General features: G+C 44.8%; 1 protein-coding gene across 1 annotated transcript; it reads right to left on the bottom strand.

Annotated features, from left to right (window-relative positions):
- Positions 1-1480: 1480 nt before the first annotated feature.
- HAS2 (hyaluronan synthase 2) lies at positions 1481-21922 on the bottom strand. Its single transcript, XM_054818199.1, has 4 exons — positions 21354-21922; positions 11149-11775; positions 6573-6674; positions 1481-4456 (listed from the first exon to the last, which is right to left on the bottom strand). The coding sequence occupies exons 2-4, from the start codon at positions 11773-11775 to the stop codon at positions 3527-3529; spliced, it is 1659 nt and encodes a 552-aa protein (XP_054674174.1). The 5' UTR covers positions 21354-21922; the 3' UTR covers positions 1481-3526.
- Between the last annotated feature and the right edge of the window lie 4682 nt (positions 21923-26604).

Genomic DNA, 26604 nt, shown 5'->3' with positions numbered 1-26604 from the left:
AGAACATTTTCATTAAGAACAGTTTTGTAGTCTTGTTTTCTGCTGAAACCTTTTTTTTTTTACACAGCCGTAAACACGGTGGGGATGCAGAGTGACAGGAAGGGCTCTGATTTTTCTGGGTAGTCAGTACCAGCTGCTGACGAGCTATTTGTGCCCGGGGTCAGGGCGGATGTGTGGGGAACAGAGATGGGAATGAGCTTCCGTGCTTCCGTGGGGGTGGGAGCCGTCATTAGGAAGCAGACTGTCAGCACCTGCTTCAGAAAGGATGACAGGAGAATTCATGTTGGAAGGGGCCTCGGAGGTCTCTAGCCTAACCTCCTGCTCAAAGCAGGGGCAGCTCTGAGGTCGGACCAGGCATCTCAGGACTTTATCTAGTCTAGTCTTCAAACTCTCCCATGATGGAGGCTGCAGTCTGTCCAGGCAACCTGCTGCAATGTCTGGCTGTCCTTGTGAGGAAGAAGTCCTTATTTATACCTAGTCTAAACTTCTCCCCTTTCAACTAAAACCGAGAGTTTTTCATCTTCCCACCAGGCAGCAGTGTGAAGAGCCTGGCTCCATCTTCTTATGACCTCCCTATGGGTATTGGAGATGACCTTAGGTATCCTCCCACCAAAGCCATCCTTTCTCCAGCTAAACCAGCCCAGCTCTCTCTGCCCCTCTGCTCCAGCCCAAACCATCACACTGGCCCTGCGCTGAACTTGCCCCAGTTTATCAATGACTTCCTTGTACTGGGGGACCCAAAAGCAGGCACAGTATCCAGACATAGGATATATATCATATAACATATCAGACAAGCGCTGAGTGCTGAGAAGGTGTCTCCTAATAGACCTGTCATGGTGTGAGAGATGTGTGAGATGTGGCTTTGGCCCCTGCTCACTGTCCCTCTGCCAGCGGCTGCTGTCTGTAACCCTCAGCAGCGGGAAACACACACATGCACTTCATCTGTGCCAGGGCAAAGTGAGCTCGAGAAACAGCAGTAACGAGGAGCAGGAGAAGGCCAGGTACATGTTGTCCTCTGCTTCCCCAGCTATGGAGGGCAGTACCTTCCAGTGGACACGAGGGCTGGAGAATATCAGCTCTCATCTAAAGTACTTCAAAGCACTTCCCGAAAGGAGGCTGGATTGCTATTCCTGTTTTACAAATCCAGAAGCTGAGGAAAAAAGGGAAGGAAGTGTTTTGACTGAATTACCTAGCAGCTACTGGCAGAGGCAGGCAGAGACACTGAGCACCACCCACATATTGTGCCACCGGGGTGCCAGGTACCAGTGCGGGGGGGACCTGTGGTTCCCAATTCCTGCACTGCCTCTCAGGGCAGGGACCAGCCCCCTCCTCCTCCAGGCACGGGCTCCTCAGTGCTCTGCTATGGCAAGCTCCTACTTGGACATCGGGCTGGCAGCACTATAATGACATCCTTCAAACCGTGCAGATTTATGGCTTCAAAGCAGAAGTGCTGATCAGAAATACCATTAATTAGTCATAATCTTATCAAAAATATTTTATTTATGAAAGTAACAATTATACTATACAACCTATACTGGAAGTACATTGAATAATTGCTAGAATAAATACAGGCAATTAATTCAATCTTTTTATAGAATGAGAGGATTTATTTGACATTTGAATGTTAACCCAAGCTTTAACTTACATCATAAATAGTTAAAAAGCATAGTCAAGTTTTTTTTTTTACTTTTACTGTTTCTTTTGCTTTTTTTAATACTGTTCTATTTTGTAATCAACATGAATCAACTCTCCAATCATTAACATAATATTAGTATGACTTTCAAGCAATCATGTACCTCAAGATAATCAGACAAATAAGGTAGTGTGTGTGCAGTTCATTCTACAGCAGAATCTATTCATGTCTGCATAAAAAAGAGAAGCTGAAAATGCTTCTAAATTCTTTAAGCATCATATGCTGATTTCTGCTTTACCACAGTGCTTTTAATACCAGAATCTAAAAAGGGCATGTATCTGTATGCAGCTGGCTTTCTGTTGCTCTTTATAAAGCATATTAGGGCTCAATGCCACATTCCTTTGGCTGGTGAAGGATTGCAGAATTTAGTCCTGAATATTATTTCTCAAAACCATGGTCCAAAATAAATGTCCAAGACTAATTATTAGGCACCAAGGAAGTGATGGATTTGCTAAGACTTGATGTTTTCTGATAAAAAATTGGCTTATTTTGTGGTAGATATGCTTTATTCAAACACAAATTACTGGGCTCAGTATGGGGTCTGTATTACACTGGATGTCAGAGAAGCTGAGGTTTGTATTTTCTGTAAACTTTGTGAAGGGAATTGCAGAAGTTTTATAGTAAGACACCCACATTTGGAAAGTGTTGATAAATTTTCCTTCCATGTATTTTTTAAAATAAAAAATCTGAACTATTTACTTGGTACCAGCAGATTACAAACAACTACGACCATCAGTGAAGTCAATAGCAGTTTTGGGTGTCCAATGTTTCTCCAGATCAGAAGGTTTTTACTCCTCAGGTCCCATGTAAAATCAGTGGGAGCTTTCCTATAGCGATATCTTCTCCCACGGCATGGAGGCCTGTCTTGCCTTATGGCTATGGCGCATGCCAGGGATATTATGCTCTCAGCAGAGCAGCAAATTTCCCTTTTACAATGTTATCCAAAACAAAACCCCAAATTGCACATATCTACCCCTTTGGCCTTTTTTTACACACAAATATGCTTGTATTCAAAACCCGACAATGTTGGGCCTTTCCTAATAAATGTCTTCAAAGAGCACATATAAATGCTTTTTCACAGAAATAACCATTCATCAGTTGCAAAAATGCAGAGAGACTTTTTATTCTTTCTGTTGTGAACAAAATCAATTCAGCACAAATTTTAGGGGAGGAAGTATGATTTTTTTTTCCTTAATGTATTTAAAAAGTCTAAAGAACAAACTGTTGGGGAGGCAGCTTTTTTTGGCAGATAGTAAAATATAAAATATGTGATTTTAAAAAAAAAAGTTGGCTTAAAAATACACACACACAAATAATACAATAATATAAAAATACAGCTCAGCCAATGGCCTCTTAAAATTTACCTTTGGCATTACATTTGGCAGCCTAACACAAAAGACCCTTCCTATAAACAGAACTATAAAAAAGAGAAGTTCATAAATTAGGTTGCAAGGGGTTGTAACATCCTTTTCTGGATTCTTCAAAGTCCTTTCCTTCCTGTCCACACACATAAGCATGACCAGTGAGGTATATAGAACGTAACACTGTCAGGCGTATGCACAATAAAAAAGTGCATAAACATAGAAGTTCTCCCATTTTCTTGCGAACAGGTCGAAAATGTGTGGTTTGTGTTTTCTCCCCCTTGGAAAAAAATCATTTTTTATTTCTTTTTTTTTCTTACTTTGGCAGGATGAAAATGAACCCAGAGGAATATAAATGTCCTATTCCCAGCAGCAATGATCCATTTCCCTTGGCAACATTCGTCTGATGCCACAGATACTACAAGGTCGTTGGGTTGCTTTACAACTCTCTGGGTAACTTCCCACGGAAACATCATACGTCTAGCACCATGTCATAGTGTTGCTCTTTCTTCCGCCTGCCACATTTGTTGATAAGAACCAAGTACAAAGTCAACAGCATAACCCAGTAACATGCATAGAGTATTGTGCCAATGATGAGAACTGTCTGTTTTGACTCAGAAAATGGCTTTTTTGATTCCTTGTAGATAGTGAAAACTACACCACCTAGGAGGATTGTAAACCAAATGGAGACTGGAATGAGTCCTATAAAATTAACTACAATGGTTTTTCTTCCTGATGTGCCCCACCCTGCTTTGTTTATCGTGGCAATTGCAAACATCTTTGCTGGCAGTAAACTTGACATGTACAACACTGAGTAGAGTGACATGAAAACCATGACAATGTTGCCCCTAAGGAAGCTGGCAAAGGAAGACTTTATCAGGCCCACTAACTGAACTGTCAACAGGAAGAGGAGGATGTTCCAGATTTTTCCCCTGTAGAACAGCTGAATGACTGTGGCGATAAGGAAGAAAGGAAAGAATCCAGTGATTACAGCTTCATAGGTCATCCACAAATGGTGCTTGTGGAACCACATTGCATTATAAAGCCACTCTCTAAAGTATGATTTACTCCAGCGGGTCTGCTGATTCAGCCACCTGAGATACTCTATCGGTGTTTCAGTAAGGCACTTGGATCTAGCTGTGTATTTTGTTGCATAGCCCAGACTTAGCACTCTGTTAGTTAGATGCCTGTCATCTCCGAAGCTGCACTGGGAGCCCATAAATTCTTGATTGTACCAATCTTCCACGAATTCATGGAGTAAAGAGTTTCTGTACATTCCCAGAGGTCCGCTGATGCACTGTACACAGCCAAAATAAGACTGACAGGCTCTTTCTATGTTAAATGCCATCCAATATCTCACGCTGCTCAGAAAGGATATCCAGGAATCATATTTGTTCAAAATCTGCAAAATACAAAAATTTTTCATTCTAGATGAGCTCTTGAGAAAGAAAATACACACATCGGATAAATAAGGAAGAGACTAGAGCACCATTAGCCAAAATATACAAGGAACCTTGCTCCTGTGTCCAACTCATGACAAATCCAGGAGTCCCCTGTACAGTCCAGAACATTGACAGGAAAGGTGAGAGGAAACCTTCTAAAAGTCTGTTCCACCAAAACGTTCTCCTTTTCTTCACAACCTTTCCTCTTCTCCACCAAGAAACTTCTTTTATGGCTCTTTCTTCCTTTCCCTTCACCCTCAATTAAGGACCTGCTGGTCCCAGCCTCTCCTGAGAGGAGATGGTGGAATCCCATATGTGACCTCCTGCTTCTTTGTCTCCCTTGACCACATCTTTGGGACTCATAGGACGACTTCTATCCCTCTATTCCAGTGCATGAGAAAGGCTGAGCACATGGTCTTAGGCCTACATTTTTCGTATCATAAGGCTTACCCTAGAGGTTTGACCCTGGACAATGTCCCTATATCTGACAATAGGCCCTCTGAAGAACAATCTGTTCTGATTTGTTTCTGCAGTACCAGCCATGTTATGTTGCCCCAAGACATATTGTGATACTCCAGTAAAGTCATGCTTTGGCCTGCATAAAGGTCTCAGTCTTTCTCTTCTGTATGCCCCAAAGCTCACCTGAAGCTCAAGCCTACACTTAAAATATCAGTAGGAGTCTAGGAGTCTGAACACTCCATGGAGGCATGAGCACATGCAGACACCCAAGTTCATGTCTTCACATCTGTGTTCTCAGCACACACTCTGCGCTGGTGAATGTGGCAAGGAAGTGTGTAGCAGGGTGGCTGTGCCAGCTCTGCACAGGTATTTTCTCAGTGTGGGGATTTTCAGGGGAACTCGTGGCCTTCTACAACTAGAAAGCAGTATTCTGCAACTAGAAAAAAAAAGTGTTTTGCTCCATTAGCCCTAATTCCTGTCAGGTTTGAAGGCCAAGGGCCTGACTTTTCTCTGTTTCAACTTCATTCCAGAACATCTTAGAAACAGTAAGGCCCAGGGATAGGCTCAAGTGTGGCTCAAATGTATTTGGTGTATGCTGGAAAGTGAATTAGGAAACAAAAAAAAGCCCAGAGCCTTCATACTGCCACCTTTCCTCCCAGAGGACACACATCCTTCTCTGTCTCTGCAGATACTTATGAACCTTCACTGTCATAGCTGAGCCCATACTGTCTCCTTCCAGGTGTGCTCACACATGCCTGGCATCTCACATGTGTAGGGTGAGTGTGATGCCTGGTTCGTGGTCAGCCCAGAGCCGCAAAGATATTCAGGCTTCTGTGGGAATCTTAATTTTTGGAGTTAAGAGCCACATGCCTGAAATACTTCTGACTCCTGGGGCGTTCATTAGCAAGTGCTTGCCCACATAGATGGCCCTTTCTCCTTGGTCTCACATAAAAGCCCAGCTGAGTACAGGGGACTGATTCCAAGGCCAATTGAAATATTCATATGCATTTTTCTTTATAAATTGCAGCAGAAGCAATTGTATCAAAAGGAATGAACAGCTGTAGTTAGCCAAACTCAGCAGTGCTGGAAGTCCTAACAGAAGTGGAGCTGGGCTGACTTGGGGACTTTCCATTGTCCTGCCCAACAGAGATGCAGAGGAAACCCAACAATACAGCGTGCATAGTGCACTGCATTTCAAAAAGGCTTTCATTCCTAACAATCTTGGCTGCCAGTGGTAACATAATTGAAGTGCTTGGGATGCTGGACTTGGCTTTGGGAGAGCTGTCCTCAATTCCCTACTCCCTTATAGCTTTTCTTTGGTACTCTGAGCAAGCAGCTATACGCAGACACTCAGATGCCACAGCTATCCTGACAATGCCAGTGCCCCTTTTTTCATGGGGGAGGATAATATTTGTTTGCTGTCTATGGGTGTTAAAACCATGCAGCGCTCATATCTCAGAATAAGGGTTTCTGTTCAACAGACAGAAAGGTTGAGGTCTCCTGATAGCCTCTATAATGGTATCAGAGTATATTCAAAGCTATTCCAGTCAGGGAAATCTGTTACAGTGCCAACGGTTGCTGAAACCCCTCTGTTAATCTGAAAATCATCATACTCACCTGCACATCACCGCCAACTCCTCCAACCATTGGATCTTCTTCTAAAACCTTTACCATCTCCACTGACGAGGCTGGATCAAGCATGGTATCTGAATCACAGACCTACAAGTAAGACAAAACATGAACAAAAATGGGTTAAGGAGTGCACTAGAGAAGAACATAAAAATCATGTGACTGGTTGTAGTAACCCTATATGCATATTCTCCCGAATGCAGTTAAATCTCACTTTGGAGTCTGTCTGCATTGATACTTCTGTTAAAGGACATTTATACCAGGCAGCAAGGAGTGGTGCTGAACGAAACAGAGTGCTCATTAGCACTGTGCACGCAAACAATCCTCACTTGTATATCAGCTCTATTTGTTTTACTGGCATGCTGGGCTGGCTTTGAATAAGAGATATGCTCTCAGAGATGGGGCACTGCAGAGCAAGACAATATTTGTGGGTGTGTGGCAGATTCCTGCTGAGCCCTGACACAGGGTTTCCCTGCATCGGCTGCGTGGTTTGAGCACCCTGGTCAAATGTTTCCCACTGCCATATGAAGGAAGGAGCGAGGAGTTAAATTCCAGACACTCGTTATAAAAAAGAAAAAGGAAAAAGTCAGCTAGGAGTCTGGGAAGAAACCTAATAGTTCTTTCACTCACAGAAGGCTTTAGCAATTCATGTAAGATATGTATTTTGGATTCCAGAACAAAATCATTTTTAATTTTAGATGCATGGTGTGATATTAGTAGTGCAGGGATTTGACATTTGATATATAGAAATTATTTGCTATTTTCCTCTGGTGTTCTTATAAAAATATGTACGCCAGAAGGAGTGAGTCCCAAAGTGCAGTAGTCCACGAGACCAGGGCAGAAATAGATGACACACACAAGGCGTTTCAGCCGCACCAACGCTCCTAGTCAACTAAACACTGTGTACATTAGGAATTGGCTCTCCCCCGGAGAGGAGGAGGAGGGCTCAGACAGGCTGGCCGGTCTGCGAGGCAGCTGGCATTGCTTTCGTTTGCTCAGAGGCGAATGACATGGGCTGCAGCGTGTTTAAAACAAGCGGGTGTCTCCTTGTCGCAGCTGCTGCTGAAGGCAGTGCCCCCATCGTGTGTAAACTCATTTTGCAGACATCCAGGAACTGGAGCCGAGAGGGCTGTCCCAGAAACACCCCTCTGGCCGGCTGGATCCTGCCTTACAAATTCTCATACTGCTTCCAGTTTATCCTCATGTTGCGTTCCTGTGATTTCAGACGGGGACAGTAGGGGTAAAACTCGGTGGCTCTGCATGAATAACCTATTAAGTCAGATTCTGGTGAGGCTTCATATTGCGTATCCTAATTTTGGTGTCCTTTCATCCAACCTTTCAATTCAGCCTAAGCCTGCTCACTCCAGGGGAGCAGAAATCTTCGCATCTGGTCTGTGAAGGGGGAGGAGGGCGTTTTGGGGCTCTGCTATGGACCAGACTCAAGCGGGGAGATAAGCCGGAATAGTTGGGCTGCATTAGCTTGGGACGCATGCCAACATGCTCCCCTCCACGCTCACTTGGAGGGGACCAAGAGGAGAAAGCTGATGAAAGCTCTCATATTTCCATGAGGAGAAAAACCACAAGCATCTCCAGCTCCCGCTAACTTCATGCATCCAGCTCCTTTCCTCAAAGGACTCATCCCGAGGAGCACCTTTGTAACCTGGCCAAGGTGTGCCTCCAGCTTTGGTGGAAAGCTGTCATCAGTGACAGTACTTGGTGACAGAAAGGGAGCAAAGGGGAAAGGATGCCTATATTGCTATCTGTGGCTTTCCGGACACACCTGTGGCTGAGTTCTTTGCAGAGGGAATCTGTTCTTTGCTGAGTACCCAGAGCTCAGGCTCAATCCATTTCTTGTGACCATGAGCGGTGGGCTGGGATCAGCTCCCTCCCCAGCCCCCTGCTTTCCCCCTGGGGCCTGCCACTTGATGCAGCTGAGCAGCCCCCACCCCATCAGATGCATTTATCCATAGCAGACAGACCTGCCCATGAGCAACACCGCTAATATGAGGTGAGGAATCCTGCAAACACTGGATTTAATGATGAACTACCAGCATGTGTCCTGAGCATGTCAGCACAGTGGACATGTCTGGGTTTGTGGAGCAAACCTGACAAGCCATCATTTTCCATCTAGATGAGGTTTTTTGCAGGTGAAAAGAGAATACACCCAGAGAAAGGCAGACATTTAGGAACCCAAATAAAACACCTAGGTCTGCCAAGCCAGGAGTGGCCCAGCACAGCCCAAGAGCCAATTTGCCATCTTTACATAAGGGCTGAGTGACCTAGAAATTACTGTCTTGGGTCATAGAGTTGCATGAAAGCGACACTCGACCTTAAGCGAGCTGTTCAGATACTTGTTATAACCAGTGGTGGTTTATCCAAGCTGCTCTGAGAAGTTCAGGCTGTACTGGACTGTCCACATGAGTATGTCCATCAAGCCAAGATGAACTGGACCCTGGCTGACGATATCTGACAGTTTAACTCCTCTATCTGATTGCTTGCTCCCTCCTAACCTCCTCCAGGATGGAAATAAGCCTTCACAGCAGTTTCAGGTATTTAATGAGACACCACTAATGAGCAACAGATTGTTATCTGCTTTGGTCTGACTGCTTATGATTGTCTGTGCATAACCCTCAGGTGTCTTCTAAGAACCATGAAGCCCACACTTTCAGGGGTGGGCAATGGTGCTGACTGGTCCACTTTTAAAAAAGAGCTTGATCATTGATGCAGGCTGCTCAGCCCTTAAAATATTGGGCCTGTTTAAAGTAATTTATTATGGGTACCCCCAAAGAACCATTTGAAATATCTCAGCCTTCATTCATTCATAAAACAGAGACACATTTTAGCTGCATTGCATCATGACTGTGTAGTAGCCAGGGTCACCAAGGTGCTGCATTTCTAATATAGATGCGACTGCGGCATCAATCATTACCGCAACCTTTGGTGGCTGCTTACAGCAGCACTACAGTCCCTAACACATTCATCAGGACTTCTGAGCTGGGTCAGGAGTGTTAATTCACTGAAAGACCAGAAATATCTCTTCCATTTTCTCAGTTTATGCTATGACTATTGAAGTAGAAACACTTTTTCCAAGTTCCCTGAACAAACGCAAGAGCCGGGCTGAGGGAGGAAAGTTGCTATGAATCTGTTTCCTTCTCTCTCTGCAATCTGATACTTCTGTGTGAAGTGATTATAAAACCATGCTAATAAAGCAAACCAGCATTTTTATTCCATTATAGTCCCTCACAGCACAAAACCAAAGTGCAGACAATGGAGAGCTTGAGCCCATTGTTTTCAGAGAATAAATCAGTTTCGATTTTGGAAGCAGCTGGGGATGGGTTTTAAATCTTTGCCTTGCTCTTCCAGCTCCAATAACAGCGCGGTTCCCATCACTCTTCGTTTTCTACCCCTCCTGCATTTGGAGGACTCGCTGCTCTCACCTCAGCTACCGGCAGCCTCTCCACATCCCTTGGATGTGGACGCTGTGTCGTGCGGAGCGTGCACATGCACACCTGCACATGGCTGGGCATGGACCCCAGAAACACATGGCTCAGCCGCGCAGCCAGCATCTTGCGGGGAGCTGCTGCTCCACCGGAGGAGACAGCTGGATGCTCTGAGGTCAGGAGAAGGTGGGAAGGGCTGAGGGTGGTTAATTAGGAAAATCATCTCATATTCAGTGGGATTAGTCAAATGAGCCTTGCTGGCCATGATCGATAAGGAACAGTCCTCAGCCAGAGCCCCTGATCCCACCCGCCTTCCTCCTCACACGACCTCTTCCCCTTCCTGCAGCCAGCAGGGCTGTTTGCAGGAGTGAGGAGTGCTTCCATGTGTAAGGCAAAAACATAGAAAATCTTTCACGGGATCCAAGGCAGCTGGAAAGAAATGTGTCTCTGCTGCTTTGGAAACAGGGAGAGAGGACCCAGCCTAATTCATTTTTAAGTGAATAGTGTCATAAGGGCTTTAAAGGCCAAGTCGCGGTGAGTGAGGTAATGCAGCTGTAAGTGATGAAGCAAAAGCTCCTTCAGGCTTTAGCTGAAGAAATCTTTCTTTCAAGGCTGCACATTGACCCTTTTATTGAATACTCTGCACAGCCTTCGAAGCCTTTAAAATATCCCCATCTTTTTTACAGACTCCACCGCTGCTCTGAGGTATTCCCTAGTGCCACCAAATACCTGTCTGTCTGCTTGCATGTGGGGCTGCTAACAACCTCACAAAATAAAACCTTACCAAGATCCTGACCTGCAGGAGCAGAGAAGGGGTCTTCAGGCGGCAACCGGCTTTATCTGAAGCAAAACCATTTGGATGAGGGGCAGTACTGAAATCTGAGGAAGGATTTCAGATTTCTCCAGTAGCTGGTGCACAGATTTAACATATTCGCAGATAGGCTGACAATTTTAAAAGGTAGCAAAATACGCTTTTAACGGTCAAGCTGTTTCCAAACAGACTGAAAGGAGCACTGTGTTCATCAGGGACTAGGATGGCCTCTAACATGCTGCACAAAATATACAAAAGCTGCTTTCTTTCAAATGTGTTTGAATTGGCACTGACCTGGCGCTCTAATACCTACCTGTACATAATCCACGCTTCTCCCCAGTGCTTTGAATGCTGTGTACATTACTTCTCTTTTCCCACCCCATTTCTGCATGATGCAAACACTTTTGTTGGACAGGACCAGCTGAGATACGTGTTGCATGCTCTCTCTGTGAGACTCCTCCGTCTCACCCGGACCTTTGTCGTGGAAGTTATTACTCCAGATATAAGTGGCAGATTTGTCCCTACCCATGATTTCAGTAAAAATGTCCATCATGTAAACGTCGTCTTCTGAGTTCCCATCAATGACCATAACAACTTTAATTCCAGGGTAGGTCAATCTTTTCACAGAAAGTAAACATTTTCGTAAGTAGTCAGGATCCTCTTGATAGGCAGCAATACAAAGGGCAACTGTTTTGTTCAGCTTGATTGGAGTCTCTAGCGACCGCTTCATTTTCCTGTGCTCTAGGAAGGCAAACAGGCTTTGGATGATGAGATGTGATGCCAGGATAGCACCATAGAGTCCAAAGGAGAAGTAGTAGTTGTCTGTTTGGATGAACTGGTAGCCCACAATGTAAGCAGCGGTGATTCCCAGCAGGAGGGACACCCCGAAAAGTGTGGTTCCAAGTATTCTCAGGATACATATAAACCTCTCACAATACATCTGCAAAGAAGCATGGAAACCATTAGCAGAGCCACCACTCACTGATGTAAGACCTCCTAAGGGATGTGCATGGCTACAACACAGAGCTCGGCATCAACAGAAACACCCTGTGCTTCTGGCTGTGCCACAGACTTACTGCATCACCTTACTCGACTTAACTTCTCTTAGCAGTACTTGCTCAGCGTAGAGTAAGATTCAAATACACTTTATGTACCAGGGGTGTTTTCTGCTATTTGTAATGTCCCTACAGAAGGTGCTGTCTGTGCCAGCATCTTATGCTGGCAGCCTGGGCTTGCTGAATGAGATGCTCTGTCATATTACCCTGGGGGGTTGGAGAAGGGGCTTTGGGCCACCACTCGCTTCATCTGGGCAAGTGGAACAGCTGAATGCCTGGGCAGCCCCTCCTCATCCCCCACCCATGTCATGACTGCATCTCACCCTGAATCGCTTCTGTCGCTTAGTTAAGTTTGAAAAATATTGGAAAGACATACTTAAACAGATGTCTGAATGTATTTATAATTTTTAAACAGATGTCTGACTATATTTATAATTTATATTTATATAATCAGACATCTGCTTTAAAAGGTCTTCTCAATACCATTGCAAAAATGTATTATTCATACATTTGTGTACATAGATACATGCACGTGTGAGCATATGCGTATAGGGCTAAAGCCTGACTGAGATTAAGTCTGTGGCACAAGTATGCATTAATTTAAGAGAGCCAAGACTCCACCCTGGACTCAGAAATTTGTTAGAACATCAGTTGATTCTGACAATTTCTGCATATTTAGGTTACCCGGCTGTAAAATCTTCTATCCTAAGCCCTGGGTTATAGAGGAGCTGGCTGGCATGGAGGGTGCTCTGGCATTCTTGAGACAAGAAGTGCAGGCAGGCAGACAGGCCAAATATAGTGCTACCTAACTGCTTTTTGTTGACAGTCACATTAACTGTTTTATGTAACAGCTTTCTCAGAATTGCAGGAAAGTTAATGACCATGGTTTATGTCAATTGATGTGTTTGGTATTAAGGACATAAAACAGATAATGTCTGTTTAAGGCTAACCCAGCAAGTGCATTGCAAGTCAATGAACCTGAAACTCATGCTTGAATATTTTGCTGAATTAGGGCCTCTCAGAGTAACGGCCTTAATATTTGTGTTTTCTTACTACTATTCATATTTTCCCTGCTGCTATCATCTTGCTTGTCTGCTGATCATGTTTGTTTCACCATCTGTTGGCCAAAGCTGAAGTTGGAACAGCACTTCCTGACATCATATAAGTCTTTAACTCTTTCTTGAAAAAATGATACCAAGCTGCAGCAGCATAGCTGTCATCAATTATATTTCTGTCTGAAAAGTTACAGGCTTAGGAAAAAAAAAAAGTCAACACAGAATCACTTACAAAATAAAAATAAACCAGGCGAGCATAAAGTCTGAAGTTACGAAGACTATGCTTTTTTCCACTGGCTATTTAGGGTCTTAAATGTCAAGACAGGAGGAAGCCTCTTAAATGTATATTTGGAGACACTGTCAGAGAAATCGGACCCTATCTCTAGGACTTCCTTGAATACTTACGGCTGGGCTCTGACAGGTGCTGTAATCACCCACCAGCACAAGGGACCGTCCCTGCTCTGGCCTGTCTGAACGTCTTTCACAACAGGGGTCATAGAGAAGCCTAATAAAAGATAGCTTATGCTTACCACTGCTATAGGTGAATTAAAACTCAGTGCCCAAAATAGACTCGCTTTAGAAAACAGATTAAGTAATGGATCCGCTCTAGATTACCTTGAAGCCAAATAGCCTGTGTGTTTATTAATCCCTCAAGCACGCAGAAGGTCACAAACATCAAGGTAAATGTTTCATTAACGGTACAGTTGTACTCTGCTTTCCTATTTGGGGTCCACTACTTCTCTTCTCTTGCCAGAAATAGAAAATTACTATTAGTGAGTAGGGGCTAAAGTCTGCTTACATTAAGAATTATATGGCTGAAATCAATGGACCACTTGTATGGGTAGAGCTCGCAGGATTTAGATTAAGATCTGGAGCGTTTACATTTGACTGACTATATACACTACTAGGCTTCTTTGATATTAATTTGCTATTGCTTTTCTCTCCTATAAAGTGTTTCCACACAAAAGGAAAAAAAAAAGAAATGAATTCTCTGATCTTGTCATTACAGCACAGCTTCCCTCCCTCACAAAAAACCCAGTCTCTTAAGATCAAGAAATGGATTTCTGGTCTTAATAAAACAGCATTTTTTTTCTATCCTTTCACTGTCAACCTTGGGAAAATAAACTGTGTTTTGATCTAAATTCCTGGCTTTCATCAAAGAAACTTTCCTCTTTGTATGTGCAATTGAGGTTTTTATGTATAGTCTTTTAACTGACTGAATCTCAGGGAAAGTCTGGAAAAAGTTGCTCAATATTCTCAAGCTTTAGCACATGAGCTATTGATAACTTGCCCAGCAGAACGGATCTTTATCAACTTGAACATGCCCAAACAACGGCAAAGAAGCCAAAACCTCTCCACCCTTCTCCAATAACTGAGCCAAGAAGCTAAAAGAAAATGATGCTCATACAAGTCTGGGACCAAAAATGATCTGCTGAGTCAAATAAGAGCACCAAGGGTAGGGAATAGCTGCATCACAGCAGATTTTAAGGTCAGACAGTGCTTTTATGAATATCTAGCCTGGCCTAACACAGTGAAATGTAAAAGGACATCCTCAGTAAGACATCAGTTGAAATCCATTCCTGAAGTTTCCTGACCTTGTCACCCAAAGCTAGAATCAAGCATTATCAGAGAACCAGTGTACAGTGCTGTGTTTTAACACTGCAAGCCTAGAATAATGCCATGCTGAGTCAAGATGTGTGAAATGCTTGGTGAAGGACAAGCACCCACGTTAACTTTCAAAGCCACAATTATTCTTCAGTCATTTTGTTGATAATCACTATTTCTAAGTGCTAGCAATAGTCTTTCACAAAAATGTAACTGTTTATATTCAAAGCTGCCATCACTACAGACCTACTCAACAGATGACTAATTAGCGGGGGGAACTGTGCACACCTCATGTCATCAGTGCAACTTAGTGTTTTCTTTATGCCTCAGACTAACAGATCCTTAATTCCTTGAGGGATTTAACCTGGTGAGTTTGTCCTGGGAAACAGGCACTGCAGAACTTAAAAAAAGAAAAAAAGCACCACCTAGGTAAGGGATGAGGTGCTCGACACATGGAAGACCTGCAGCCAGTCCATATTCCTGGATAAACAAAGATAATTGCAGGTCACTTCTGTATACGCATGGACCTGCTGCTACATGGGAACAGGTGTCGTAGTGAGGAGAGGGACACGGCTCCTCGCCTGGTGAGAAGGTGAGTTGGTGTGTTACCTCTCTGTCTCTGGAGTCAAACGTAGATCTTGCACTTTCTGGGCAGGTTTTTAACTAGTTCTATAAAGCAGGAAGAAAAAGATAGTACCTGCAATGTTCCTCTTTATTATTGTTTTTCTAAGAGTGAAAGCTATTTAGCACTGAAAGAAGCTGGAGGGTCCACTGCTTTTCATAAGCCCTGAAGGACATTTCCAGGGGGCAATAAGATTGCACTGGCTGTGTCAGACTCTTTTTGGAGGTGCCTATGTCCCCCATGTACTGCACAGGAAGCCCGAGACAGTACTGCTAATGCTACTCTGCAGATTGGGCACCTAAATGCGTTATGGGCACCTTTACCTAACCCCGCAGTGCTGAACTCGGTACAAGTTTTACACAGCCTCCAGCAAACAGGCTTAAGGTTGGTACGCACAAAATGAGTGTATGTAGAGAGGCTTCAAAGTCTACTGCTGAGCAATTTGTTATCATGACCTTGTAGCTGTTTATTTCCCTGGACGGAGCTGGTCAGTGCTAACCAGCCCACCTAGTAGAAACAAAACACAAAAGCCATATGCTAAATCCTAATGCTATGTAGGCTGTCGCTGATTCAGTGACACGTTTTGATTCACCAAGCAGTCCAAAGTATGTAGGTGCCATTAGTGTCTGCACAGGAGGAGGCAATGTGCGCCTCTTTTTGGAGGCTCCTATGGAAAAGAAATGAACCCTTGCGTGTCCTTGACATCAGAGTCCACCTAGTGAACTGTTTGGCATTGTGTCTCTTTTGGCATCCTGATAAAGCCACACAAAGACTATTTTTTTTTTTGGTCACACCTGTGATGAAGGAGAACTTACTCTACATTACTATTAACAACTGGCATAACTAAAAGTTGTAGTATTCTAACATTATATTAATAAAAAAAATTGGGTTAAGAAAGAGTTGACCGATTCCTGCATTGTACATATAATGACTGGGATATTAACTCTAACACTAGAGATCACACTCCTTTCTCAGACTGAATAGTACCTTAGATCTCAAATTAGAAGACCATAGCAAAATATGCTTGAGTTCTCTCTATTCTGAAAAATATTTAGACTAGAATTTAACTGTAGTTATGGCACATAGATCTAAATTTAATAAGACCTAGACACTTGACTAAAATTCAGCATGTTCTTATGTCCTGATTTGGACTGGGTTTTTACTCTGCGAAAAACGCTGCTGACTTCCATGGTAAAGCACCACTTTTTTCCCCCCTCCAAAATAATATAACCCAGTCCATCCATATGGTTATTAATCAGCTTTCATGCACCCTTGAGAGTTAACAGGACCTGGAGATAGTTCATCTCTTCGCAAAAAGTCCGGAGGCAAAGGAAAAAAAAAAACGCTTAATTTGTTACCAATACATCAACAGAGTAATAAACAGAATAGGGGCAAACACATATCTGGAAAACCTGTGTGTATTGGTGTCTGAACACATGAATATTATCTGCAGTGTGTTCACTTATTTCATACCAGCCGTTGCGTAGCTGCTGTGAGGACTAAGGAAGCAATCTGGTGGTTCCCTGCATCTACAGGACGTGAAACCAGTGACTGACGGGAGGTCAAACTGAAGTTAGGTTTGTTTGCAACACATGGGATGCAGCTCACTACATCGTCTATTTCAGAAGTCATCTCTTACGTACAACACACAAACATATTGCCATGTAGTACTTCTGGCTAGCTTTTTCCCAGAAGATTAAAAAGCAAGAGGCGGGGGGGACACAGGAAGTTTGTAAATAAAACATAACGATTTGGAAGGCTGTTTGAAAGAATTAGCACTTATTAATTCCAAACATCTGAAGACATTTTTAAAAAATCTTACACTGCAAAGGTCAATATTTGTCCAGGAGAGAACGGTAAAGGTTCAGTCACAAGTGCTTACTTTGTCCCCTTCACCTCTAAAGGTTCAAACGAGCTGTGCCTCTCTCTGCACATGTAGGGTTATGGCACATCAGCAAATAGGGTAACGCTACAGGAACAGATCTGCAAAGAGGGACACCTGGTGCTGAGGGCCCAACTCCACCCTCCATACATTTTCATATTTTACTCTGAACTAAGTTTAGTCAGACCCCATGGATTGAAAACCCATTAGGGTCTGAAAAGTGTGCTCCAGGGGTACATCTTGCAATTAGTTTTATTCAAGAAGAATCCGGTTTTTGTGCACAATGATCACTTTGCAATACAAACCCAAGAAATTTGGTTGGAGAGGAGGCACTAGTAGCATTGGCTTCAATAGCACACTCCTGATTCAAAATAAATTGATAATACAAACAAACCTCACACACGAGATCTGCACATCAGACTTGTCTGCATATCTGTGTTGCTACCAGAAGTGCTGAGCACTGAAAACCTTTGAAAATGTCTCATTTGTACATGCCTGTATAGAAGCTGACTTCCTGAATATCTACTAGTCATGGTCCTCTGAACCTTAGTGCTGAGGCTTTGGATTCACCAAAGCATGTAAGTATGTCATTAAAGATAAGCGTGCACTTAAGTGAAGAGGGAAATCAGTAGATAATTTATCTTGCAGTTCTGCTGTGCAGGCTTAAAAAAAAAAATCTTTCCCTGCAAAGCTGTTATTTCTGGGATACTCATGATAAAAATGTATGTATATATTTGACAAATTTATTATAGAGATTAATCTCCCTTTTGAAGGTTGTCAGATGTGGTCATTGCTTAACCACTGCATTTCTCACATTAGAGAATCCAAGAGTGCACCAGGACCCAGACAATTTGGATTTTATTTCTAGTGTTGCCATTCACCTCCTGGGTGACCTTAGGTAAGCGAATTCGTCTCAGTCCACACCTGCGAAACGGGAATCATGATCACGCAAGAGGTTCTTGGAGGTCTACAAAACCCTTCATAAGGCTTAAGTTACTGCTATTTGTAATGTTACTTTTTCTGGTGTAATGAACCCACCAGTTCTCTAGTTCCATATAACTATTTTTCGTCAGAAAAACCCAACAAAAACCAACACACCACTTCCTATTTTCCTTGCCTATCTTCACCTGAAGGTATAGTCAGTAGGGGCTGGTCTGTAACAAACATGCAACTCTCACTCAGCAGGATGCTCGAGGTCAGTGAGGTTGGCGACATAAAAGCTGAGACACGTGGGCATGTGTGCATCCAGCTACTGAGGGCTGTTCTGCACACAACCAAAGGAAGAGTATCATCTTTAATAAGCCTTAAAAAAACCCCTCCTTACTTGTGAGAATAATAGCATTGGCTTCAACAGAGCAGGTGCTTCAATGACATGAGTGTGTTTGAGTGCATGTGTGAGTGCATGTGTGCATGCACACAGGCTGACACGTACTGTTTGTGGCCTTATACACATATAGTCTGTGTGTATAGACAAACAGTATCTGAGGGTTACAGTTTTTCAGCCAATATTTATATTCATTATTAGCCTTATTTTGGTGGCAAAATAAATCATTTATCTTTGAAGTACAAATGATTCCAGGTATACATTAATTACAGGCATAAAATAGCTCTCCAGACTCCCTCTTCTATTTTACAGCCTGCAGAGAGGAAACTGAAAAGTTATGTTACATCTGAACATCTTTACTACAGCAGAGTTACCATATCTGGTGCTTTTGGTTATTTATCGCTTCCAGATTTTGTCATGCCATTGATCTTCTGCAAAGGGCTCACATAAGACTAAAATTAACTCTGGAGTTAGGTTTAAAATAAAGAACAGGATTACTAATGATGCCAAACTGTATCTGCATGCACAGGCTTTGATCAGCAAATCAAGAGTCTCCTGTCTGCTCAATGTATGTTTCCCAATAAACTGCCCAAATTTAGTCTCTTACAGGTTCAAGTAACCAATATGGAATAATTCTACAGTTGCTGGTAGGATTTGTCTCTAATGTAGACAGTGATATACTAGTTGCTAAATTAACCAAAAGAAAGGAAAACAAAAACAAAAACAAAACCCCAAACCCAGACAAATGGTCTAATAAATAAATCAAGAAGTAAATCATATTTGTACTCGGATATTTTGGATTGTGGTTAAATAAAAAATCTAGTTTAGAAATGTTTTCTGGTTGCTGGTTATGAAGTCCATGGATGCTTTTGGCACAAAACTGACTACTCCATGCCTTCATCCAGCAAATAGATATTTATTTGGTGTTCAAAGCTTATTATTTTGTAATTTGTTTATAAAGCACAGGTCATATCTTGTTTGACAGTCATTTCCCACTACACTGAACGGAAGAGTCATTTGCCGCTTTATACACTAATCTTGAATAGTAACAAAATTAAGCAAATTTGCTTCCACACCATAAATATGAACCGCTGAGTTTGTTGCTAGTGAACTAGCGTGGGAAACTCCACTGAATCCAGTAGAGCTGTTCTTCCAACCGGGAAAACCTTTCCCCCGTTTTTTCTGCACTTGCATGTAGGATAAAAAAGATTTACTAGCATGAAATAAATCCTGGCTTTATTGACACCAGTGACAAAACTCCTCTGACCTTGGCGGGGTTTGGAGTTTGAGCAGTTTTTCAGGGAAGGAGAACACGTTTCACTGCCATCACCCCCAGATGAAACGACCTACCCTTTCTCTTAAGCAAGCCCCACGGCACCCACGTTACACGCAATGGGTGCTGGAGAAAAAACCACGTGTCTGCCTGTGGGAAAATGATCCATAAGGAAGGAGACTATGAAGCAGAGTGCTACCATGGAGGAGCGGCTATACCTTGGGAGACATGACGTCACTGCAGACCCTGAAGAAGGGTTTGACAACGCCCACCAGGAGCGTTGTAGTATTCTGGGGTCTTCCCTCATGGCAGGGAAATGGGGTAAGTTCTCTCCTAAGGTCCCCGTCTTCCCTCTCTGCCAGCATCGCTACGCAGCCTGGCAAGGCGCAAGAGCTGGGTCTCGGCCGTGTCCAAGAGACACGGGCCGACACTCGCACGGGTGCAGGGAAGGGCCACTGCGGACAGAGGGCTGCGGACGGCCACCGACGGGGTGCCCAGCCGGGAAGGAGACCCCGAGGCCCTACGGCCCGCCGAGGGCTGAGCACCGAGCAAGCGGCCGGGCAGTGCCGTGACCCGCGCCCGCCGCCGCGGGGCTGCTCCTCCGGGGGAACCCCGGCGCGGCGCCGCAGCCAATGGGGGCGGTGCTGGCCGCGTCACAGCGGGTGGGCGGGGCGCCGGGGGGATCCCCAGTGCTGCCACGTCACGGCGGGGGGCGGATCCTGCTCCGCCCGGCGGCGCTGGCCGCGTTCGGGGCTGGCGGGACCAGCCGGGACCCCCGCGGGCAGCCGAGCGGGGCGGGGTGTCCTTCCCCGCCCGACGGCGGCCGGGCAGGGGGCGGTCAAAGCTGCGCCGGAGCTGCCTTCGCCGCCCCCCCCCCCCTCCCCCGCGGCTGCCGCCCCCCGGTGCGACCCATCTTCCGCCGGACCCCGCAGCAGCCGAGCGGCCGCCGCCAGCCCGGGTGTCGCCGGCCGGTGCGGCGGGCTGCCCGACGGGGTGGGGCCGGGTTCGGGCGTGCAGCCCTGGAAGTTCGCGGGCAGCCTGCAGCTCCCGCCCCGCCGCACCCCTCCTCTCCCGCCCCTCCCTCGGGAAACCGCCCCCTCCGCTCCGCGCGGCGCCCCGGCAGCTCCACCGCCTTGGTTTCTCCCCTCCGAGGCGGGACTTCAGCCCTCCTCCCGCCGGCCGCCTCCTCGCCTTCCTTCCTACAGTCCCATCCCTCCCTCCGCTGCTGTCACGTCCCCGCTGCCGGCCCTGGATGCAGAGGCAGGCGACGGCCCGGGGAGAAGCCAGCCTGGGCTGTGAGCGGGTCTCGCCTTCCCCGCGGGGCTCGGCGGAGCGGCTGCCTAACCTGCTGCTCGATTTTATTTTCATGTTAGGTTTGGTTGGGGGCTTTGGGTTTGTGTTTGGGGGGAGGGGGGGTTGTTTGGGGTTTTTCTTTTTTTCTTTTTTTTTCCCCCCAAATCGTAGAGCTCAGCAATATCTTTAACGGATTACACGGAGGAGTGGTTGAAGCTGAAAACCTCATTCATCCTCACTGCGATCCTATTCATTGCTGAAATAGGTGTAGCGTAGAGCCGGTAAGATCCTCCCCCACCCCCACTCCTATTTTGGGGATCTCTTTCAGCTTTCCTCCCTTGAATAGTGGGGATGGGAGAGAGGGTCTTCTGCTCTTGAGGTGACAGAAGCGTAATCATAAATCACCTACCTTGTTTGTCCTTCTGTCCTTTGGTCATAGAGGGGCTCCAGCCAGCTGTGTGGTCTCACGTACCGTTGCTCCTGCTGAACAGTTTCCAAGTTTGAGGTAAAAGATCAAATCGCACTTTTCAGGGACTTATTGAGACGCTCAGAAATAAAAAATAATTAAAAATGAAAATAATAATAAAAAAATCGCTTAAGGCTATTCAGTCCTACTCATTTTCTCCCACGTGTTTTCACAATTACAATGTATTTATCTTTCTCTGCTTCAGTTTCTAGCTCAAAGCTGTGGGATTTTTTTTTCCCCAAATAATAATAATAATAATAAAAAAAGAAGTAATAAATTAGGAGTTAGTTTCTCGTGGTCGAAGCTGAAGTTCTTATTTCAAACCCGGCTAACCAGGAGCCTGGACAAGTTGCAAGGCAGCGTCTGAAAGTTTGAGAGATGTACAGCATCAGATAAAGTCTCTTTGGTGATGCCTTGCTGACCGAGTAACTGTTTCAATGAGGTTTCGCAGCAGCAGCAGCAGCAAACGGGTAATATTTTCCAGACGTCTTTTTCTTTCCTGCTGCTGCTGCTGCTGCTTTTCTGCCTCCTCCACGTTATGGGGTCTTTTAACAAGTGAGACTTGAGTTGTTTTAATAGGCGGAGGATGGGAAGAACGAGGGCAGGGCGAACAACTCCAAACCCTGCCCATTGGAATGATCTCAGCCCAGGAGCAGCTCAGTGGCAGGAATTTGATTAACTAAATTGCAAATTTTACAGAGAAATGTAATACACATATGTTGCCACCACCTGATTTCCTCTTAATTCCCTGCAGTTAGGGGGATAACCCCCACTTTCCCCGCTCCCTGCATCTCTAGGCTTGGGGTGTGGGACTCGTCCCTCCCACAGCCACTATTCGTCTGGGACAGTTTTTGCTGCTGCTGGTTTTTATTAATAAGGGAATTGCCTCTATGAATGGATGAACTTTGCAGTTTCCAATCCTGCTTTACCCATTCACTCTCGGAAACATTTGCTGTAGTAAATACCTAAGGAAGCTCCCACTGGCATGAACCCCCATGCCACTTGCGTTAAAACAAGCCAGGAAACACATTAGACAATTTTATAACTGGAAAATTGTGATGTTTGTTGGCTTTTTTAGTTTATTTTTTTTTTAACCAGAAATGTTCACTCTGTGCTCTATCGATGGTTTGCAGTTAGCCAGGGGCATCGGCAGTTAACAGCACACCCCACCGCCTGCCAGCAGCCTTCACTCGCACGGGCGGGCTCCTTCCCTTTGTAACTCCTCTCTGCCTCAAAAGTGGATTTCCCCTTGAAATGATCTAAAAAAGGCACTAGGTGGCACTGTTGAAGTGAGAGGAGCAACACGGAGCCTGGTAACCCCCAGAGCTGGGACGCGCTGCCGGAGCAGGGCCGGTGCGGGCGGGTGCGCGGAGCCCGGCTGGATGCTGCCGTGTCTCGCCGTGCCCTGGCCGGGACCCTCCGGGGGAGGATGGAGGGGAGGGGAGATCAGCTTCTCATCCTCCCCGTGCTGTTTTCTCAAGGACCACAAAGGTCGCTGCTTGGAGGCGTCGAGCCCACAAAAGCGACCATGTCCAGACACCATTGGGAAACCCGGAGGTGACTCCTCGCCGAGTTATCGCCATCATTACCTTCTGGCATGGGAAAGTTTGCAGCACTCTGGGGGGTCCTCATGTGCAATAAATGGTTCAAAGTCGGTGGTTACCTAGACTGCAGACTTTTGGGGTACCTCAGAGAAGTGGTCAGATTCTCGGGTGTGCTCAGTCACTGCCAAGAGGAAGAGTGGCTTTAGAGTTACACGTGTGATGGTAGCAGAGCTTGCCGATAGCTCCTTGCCTGGCTAAATGACAAATGTTCATCACATTCTGAGCCTAGTTTACACTGGATGTTTGGGTGGTAGGAAGGGCTAGCGTGGACAGGGGGTTCAGTAGCCCTCTTGACACCTTTCTGCCCTCTGGTCCTGCTTGGAGTAGAAACTGCAATTTGCAATTTTATCACTGTGCATCGAAGCTGAGCTCCTTGAGAAATTGGTTTCCCTCAAATAACAAGTCTTCCTCTAGTTTAAGCCAGAATTTTGTGGCTGTTTCAACCTGGCAGTGCCAGGGAAAGCAGCTGTCTCCCTCTCCTGCTTTGGTCTCCTTGTTCTTGCCTCCTCACTAGCTTTGAAAAATAGCTGTTTAGGGAGAGGGAGCAGCAAAAAAGTAAGAACAAGTAACTTGGGCAGGGAGAAGGCACGACAACTGCTTTTGGCAGCAATCTGGTTTATGATGGTTTAGAGTATACTTGTGAAAGTACAGCATGCCTTAGCAAGCATGAGGTCTATCAGGGCTTTGAGGCATTCCTCTGTTTCAGGCCTTCCTCCCTAGGCAGCAGTTCCCATACTCCAACCACCTCCAAATGGTCTGTTACAGAACTGTCTGCTAAGGACCCAGCACGTATCTCTCACTGGGCAAAGGGCAAACTGCAGTTTCTGCTCCAAGCAGGGCCAGAGGACAGAAGGGCATCAAGAGGGCTACTGAACCCCCTGTCCACACTAGCTCTTCCCACCACCCAAATATCCAGTGTAAACTAGGCTTAGAATGCGATGAACATTCGTCATTTAGCCAGGCAAGGAGCTATCAGTAAGCTTTGCTACCATCACACATGTAACCAAGTCCTTGACATCTGCGTGGGTCCTAAAGCATGATTTCCTGACATCAGAATTTCTCTGGTGCTGCCAGAAGCAAGAGAGGGTTAAGTTGTAACACACATGTCCCAAGCCCGTGCTTGAACACGGCTACCCCTAAAGCTGTGCCTTGGGGAGCTGCTGCTGCCAGTCTCTCTTGGGTTCCCTGGGCACTTGTTTGTTCTGTCTTGATTCAGGGACACCAATGTCCTGCACAGGGGACTTCACATCTAAGATCATTTCTGAAATGAAGTTTGGGGTGAGTTTGTTTGGTTTTTTTCTTCTTTTTTTTTGTACCCAAATGTTAAAAATGAACTATTTCAAATGAGTGTTTGTTACAAATGAGCTATTACTTTTTTTTTTATTATTATTATTCCACTTTTTAATAGTTTAAATTTGGAGGCTGCACGTCTCCTCTGGTGATGACTATATATTACTTTGGAAATACACAATGTCCCATTGGCTTAATCCTATGCTCTTTAGGTTTGAACAGAGATCAAGAGACAGAGCCTGGTGAGGCACAAATCTTTCTGTCCTTCTTGTATTACAGAGACAGCAACAGCAGCACTTAAATCACACTGAAACTTTGTTTTAGAAAATGACATAATGGGAGTGGTGAGTCTCTCATGTCCACAGCTACTTCCTTCTTAGCCCTAGCTCATGTTGTGTGATCGTGCTGTCAGGGCAAGCGGGATAACGTAGGTCGCTGAAGCTAGGTTCTCCTACCAGGAAGGAATGAAAAGTAGGAGGATATGATTAATGCCAATCCACGCAGTGCTATAGAAAACAGATGTAGATGTGTTTCGTTGGAAGTATCTCACATCTACGTTTGTGTTATGTTACGTCTACATGGTTACCATTATCAAACAATCCTGTTTTCTGATTGGGATTTATAATCAGAATTAGTGGGGAAAAAGGAGTTCTTGGCTATCACTGTCCACAGGCATTGATGATCACCAGCAGTAGGAGAATAATCTTAATGAACTAACCTGACTTCATTTTCTAGTGAGGCAATGGGTTTGTTTGACAGAGGTCAGACAAAATATATTTTGGGAGGAGACTGACATAGACTATAGATAAATAAATTGGTTTCAGCAGAGCAAAATAGGGGATGAATTGATGGCATGTTAGCCACTCTCCAGCAACTGTTGAGTACTTGCTTTTATCCTGAGGGGATGGCTCCATGTGTACTTTTCCTGCCTCTTCTTTCCTATCACCCTTAAATATGTCAATCGTCCTGCCCAACGTACACCACACACACATACACATCAGTCTACTCCCTCGCTCAGACCAGCCGAGTTGCAGTGCTTAACTGACCCGTGCTGAAGACAGCTGCAAAGCATGAAAGCGATTTCTGATGTGCATGTATGAACTGGCTGTCCAGGGTGAAGGGAACTCAGGGTGAGGGGAACGGGGATATTCTCAGGTGGAAACGAGCAGCTGACGGTAGCTGGCAGCAGGACTGCCCTAAACAGTGTCCTCAGTAGCATTGCTGCCAGGAAAATACGAACATTTTGGTCCTTCAGTGAGGCTGAAGTGGCTGAGCCCATCCATGCTGAAGGACTCTTAACTCACCTCTCTAAGGTAAGGGTTTACACACTCTTTTACTGCAGATCAACTACTGTGCAGAGCTTATAAAAAAGAAAAGGAAGAAGCAAACTGTTTGCAATGCACAGTTGTCTTCACAGTAACAAAATGAGAAATAATAAGGATCTCTTTCATGTAAGTGAAAAGCTAGAAGTGGAAGGCAGACATTCAAGCCAGATGGGAGGCACATTTTATAGTGAGCTTTCTTTAACAGTTGTCTCAATGATGAAGGGGAGTGGTGGATTCTTATGTTTTGAAATCCTCTGGATGCTTTATTGGAAGCTACATTTTAGTTCAGTGCAATTTATTGGACCCAATACAAAAATAACTGAATGGATTTCCGTAACGAGGATGTCAGACTAAGCGATCTAGCAGTTCCTTCCGTCCCTAAACTCTGTGAAACCATGAACAACCAGACTGACATGTCAGGTGTGTTCCACACCTATTTCCACGTGCAGCAGATTCTGCTGGAAGTGGGAGAGTTACCAAAACTGATATGGGTGTAAGTGAAAGCAGAATCATGCCCTAAGTTATGATTTTACGGCAACTGAGAATCCACTTGTAGATTTTAATATAAATGTCATGGGCAGTTTGAGGCTCACGAAGAGTGGGTGCAGACAGACCTAAAACTCTGTGGTTGTTTTCACTATATACAGAACCATTTTAGAGGCTGCCAGTGTTCTGGGCATTTAAATCCAAGATTATTTATAAGTGAAGCTTTACAGGATCTGGAGAAAACCACTGGTCTTTAAAATGAAATCACTCTTGCAAAATTGAAACTTTCCAACAATTTCTCTTTCATATAGCAGAGAAAGTCATAACTTGAAGCAACAGTTAGAAGTTAATAGCAGACAGGTTCAGATTAGAAACAAGTCATGCACATTTGGATGTGTCCAGAACTCTTGGCTAGAAGGGACTGTGGTTGTCAGCAAAAATGCCCTTCAGGATGGTTTGAAATAATGTTTTAATGTGTAACCAGCATGG

This window comes from Grus americana, chromosome 2 (genome assembly GCF_028858705.1).
Source record: "Grus americana isolate bGruAme1 chromosome 2, bGruAme1.mat, whole genome shotgun sequence".
NCBI classification, from domain to species: Eukaryota; Metazoa; Chordata; class Aves; order Gruiformes; family Gruidae; genus Grus; species Grus americana.
Note: the sequence above shows the minus strand (reverse complement) of the source record. Positions and strands in the feature narration are given on the sequence as shown.

What these genes read in the sequence shown, in the direction of transcription:
- HAS2 (XM_054818199.1), bottom strand. Translation starts at nt 11,775, where the DNA reads ATGTATTGTGAGAGGTTTATATGTATCCTGAGAATACTTGGAACCACA. An exon ending in GAAGCGTGGATTATGTACAG is followed by an intron (nt 6,675 to 11,148) that starts GTAGGTATTAGA and finishes TCTTACTTGTAG; the next exon opens with GTCTGTGATTCAGATACCAT. An exon ending in GAGTTGGCGGTGATGTGCAG is followed by an intron (nt 4,457 to 6,572) that starts GTGAGTATGATG and finishes TGTATTTTGCAG; the next exon opens with ATTTTGAACAAATATGATTC.